This window comes from Lycium barbarum, chromosome 4, assembly GCF_019175385.1.
Source record: "Lycium barbarum isolate Lr01 chromosome 4, ASM1917538v2, whole genome shotgun sequence".
In the NCBI taxonomy this organism is placed as follows: Eukaryota; Viridiplantae; Streptophyta; class Magnoliopsida; order Solanales; family Solanaceae; genus Lycium; species Lycium barbarum.
In genome coordinates this window covers 138,050,476-138,054,133 of record NC_083340.1, presented here as the reverse complement: position 1 = coordinate 138,054,133, position 3,658 = coordinate 138,050,476, and the positions used below count along the sequence as shown (strand labels likewise).

The following is a 3,658-nucleotide window of genomic DNA, read 5'->3' as shown; positions in this document are numbered from 1 at the left end:
GTTCTTTTTAAAAAAAAAAAACTTATTTTACTCTTTTTTTTTTTTCCTCAGTTGCTTATTGCCAAAAAATTGTGGAGTTTAGGGTTGCCATGGAATGTGTTCTTGATACTATTCATGTCAAGATTAATATGCACATGACAATTCAAATTAATGCTAATAAGGCTTTCTTAGTTGCTGTTTCTCCCCATTTCTAACAGAAATAAATTAAAACCATTTGTGTCTTTTTAGATGGTATTATTTATAGTAATAAAAAATTAAAATTATATTTTTCTTTTTGAATATTATTAATTGTAAAATAAATCTGTACATATAATTTAGCGCTTACAATTAATTTTTGGATCGATTAGCCAACCACAGTTATTAAAAAATCTAAAAACACTTCATATATAAAACACAAAATTTTACTCTATTATTCATCTGAAAAACTAGTTTAACAGAAGTATTTCTCAAAATAAGCAATTTATAGAAGTCTCGCAACTTTACAGCGACTTGGCTAATTATCTCTTTCTCATTTAGTGGACAGGCTATCGTGACGGAGAAACTTAACAACTTTGCTCATTCTTTTCTTTAATTAGTTCATCCTTATATTGTCACTTGTCAGGCAAGTAACCCTGATTTTCATGGAGTACATCTATAGATTTGAAGGTAACCTCTGCCTAGACTATGTGATTCTTGTCATCATATTTTGGGAGGCATTTTCAGTTGTTTGGTTGGGGATCAATCTCCTACAATTTGATGGGCGAAAATTTCCAAAGGATGTTTGTTGAAAATTGGCTCGTCAAAAGCTTTTTTGACGAATTTTCCATCAGAAATCCCATATTTTCGATGAATCTCGGTTGGATATTTCGAAAATAATTCATTTGTTTGTGGTAGTGATCCTTTAACGTATGTTTGCAAATTGCCTCCATCGCACTAAGCCTTAGTGGACATTCATTGGCATCCAATTCATCAAACTCTAAAGGCAAATAATATCTCTCGATCAGATTTAGATTAACCTTCAGATCTAATCAATGTGATCTTGGTATTTCTTAATTACCACATGTAACTTATGATGCAATCAAAATGGGAATTACTTGTACGAATAATCCATGATATTATTCTAAAGAGCACTAGTTAGGGGAATGGTTAGCGACAGATAGTTAAATTTATGTTAGAGGAAATAGTCAGCTTCCCACCCAAAAAAAAAAAAAAAAAAAAAAAAAAACTTGCAAGCTAGCTTAAGAGTGGTAAAATTAGCCCATGAAATTATGATCCGCTTAATATGTTTAGGTTTGGGTTGGTCATTAACCCGCCCATTTATTAGATCATCTCATTTTAGCCCAACTCATTTCAACTTGTCTAAAAATAGGGTTGATATGTAACCCATATATAGAAACCTTGTCAAAATATTTTCAATTTATTTTTGTTTGATATGTTATATATAGCCATAATAAAGAAAAAAATAGTTTTATAAGGTACTTACAAAATTATAAAAGAAAAATAAAAAAACTTAGTAACAATTGTGCGGGTTGGTTTATGACCCGTCTTTTAGTCAATTTTATTCTAATCTATTTCAACCCAAGTAACTTTTGAATGAGTCACATTAATTAACTCAGTCCATTTTGACACGTTCAAATTTAGTCCAACCTACCCATTTGACACCCATAAGCTAGCTAGTTCTACCCTCTTCTTGAAGTACTAGTATAAAATAGTGCACCATATGAAGTTTTACACCATATTCTCATTTCCCTCCTCAAAATATGGCTTCCTCAAAATTAATCTCTTGTCTATTATTTCTTTCAACCATTGCAATTCTTGTACATGTAGTGATTTCCGCAGGTCCACTCTACCATTTTTGCTCAAAATCTGGAAATTTCACGGCTGATAGTTACTATGCACAAAATTTGAAAAATATCTTAGCTGATCTCAACTCAAAAACTCCACCAACTGGGTTCTCAACTAGCTCAATGGGGAAAAAACCTGATCGATCACACGGGCTTTCACTATGTCGTGGTGATGTTTCAAGTGAGGATTGCAAGTCATGTGTACTAGATGCTAGTCAAGAACTTGTAAAACGCTGTCCATACGACAAAGAAGCCATCATATGGTATGATAATTGTCTCTTGAAATATTCTGATGATTGTTTCCGAGGGGAAATCGATAATAGGTACAAGTTTTACATGTGGAATCGTGCTGTTGTGAGTAATCCAGAGTATTTTAATTCAAAGACCAAGGAATTGTTGGGAAGCTTGGTTGATGAAGCGTATTGGGTGCAAAATATGTATGCAACGGGAGAAATGAAGATTGGAGAAAATGAGAAATTGTATGGACTGGTCGAGTGCACAAGGGATCTTTCAAACGAGGAATGTAAGAAGTGTCTTGAGGGTATTATTAGTGAACTTCCAAGATGTTGTGCTGGAAAAAGAGGTGGAAGAGTTGTTGGAGGGAGTTGTCACTTTATATATGAAATGTACCCTTTTGTTAATACTCCTTGAAAATTAGAATATATTGTCAATGGTTAATAGATGATCATATATATGGATGGCTTGACCTAAAAATCCAATATCGAGGTAATTTAGTCTAATTAATTTGCAAGTCCTTTGTAGTTGTTGTTGGTGTTATAATTAGGTTTAGCTTAAATATGTACTTTTGAATGATCAACCTCTTTCGACAATCCTCCTCTTTTGTGTGAACTCTGTGTTACGAAGGCACCATTGGAACTGTCACGTACATTTGAATCTAGCTAAAGGAATATATTTATTGGAAAAATTAGTAGCGGGGCCATATATTTGTGCACTATGAAATAGTTGTTAATATGGATGAATAAACATTTAGCGTTCAAAAAAGATTTATTATTAGCGAGTCAATATTACCACATTTTCAGAAGTACTTGTTATACCTCATTTTAACCCGGGTTAAAGTAGAGTACAACATATTGGTGATTCCTATTTTTTGTTTATTTGTTTTAAGGAGTCGCTACCTAATTATTTATGGTGAATTAGGACACCTAAAGTTTATTAAAGTTATGTTTAAAGTTAACTCTGTTTAAGGTCTGCGAAACTTAAGATTCTAGGTAAGGGTTCAATTAGTCTAAAGGGAATGTATTAGGCATCCTTTAAGACCCATTAACAATGGTTAACCGACCGGACTAAGATTTAATTAGGCTAAATGTAAATGTAACATTATAGAAAGAAAAATGTTTTTTTGTGAATTATTGATAAAGTTGTTTAAAGTAAAATTGGTAATTGCATAGAGAGTTTAGTTAAAATAAACTAAAAGAAGCGAAACATGTAATGTTTATATGTATTTGGAAAAAGTGAGTTATGCCGACTCACAAATTAAAAGAGTTAATGTAACATTAAATAAACTTTAAAAGTTTCATAGAAAAGACTATTAGTTTAACGTATATTGTGCGAAGGTTGTTTTAAACAAATATGTATTTCAAGTGTTGGAAAGGAACTAAAGTGAAAAAGTTATCCGTTAAAACTAATTTGCTTTTTATTTCTTAGAATAAGCTAACGTTAGTATAAGATTTGTGACATTTTAAACTTCTAAGATAGTAAACATAAATTATGATTCCCTTAGCCAAAAGATATAGTCATGCTATTTTGAAAATCAATTACTCAAATAAATGTTATAGATACTATAAATAGTTTTAAAAATAGAAGTGAATGTAATT

At 31.4% G+C, this 3,658-nt stretch overlaps 1 protein-coding gene across 1 annotated transcript; it reads left to right on the top strand.

Annotated features, from left to right (window-relative positions):
* Nucleotides 1–1,730: 1,730 nt before the first annotated feature.
* LOC132638684 (cysteine-rich repeat secretory protein 38-like) lies at nt 1,731–2,659 on the top strand. The gene has a single exon (XM_060355484.1). It carries the CDS (start codon nt 1,740–1,742, stop codon nt 2,472–2,474), a length of 735 nt encoding a protein of 244 aa, XP_060211467.1. The 5' UTR covers nt 1,731–1,739; the 3' UTR covers nt 2,475–2,659.
* The last annotated feature ends 999 nt before the right edge of the window (nt 2,660–3,658 follow it).

Bases quoted from the DNA above. Each gene is read 5' to 3' on its own strand.
- LOC132638684 (XM_060355484.1), top strand. From the start codon at position 1,740: ATGGCTTCCTCAAAATTAATCTCTTGTCTATTATTTCTTTCAACCATT.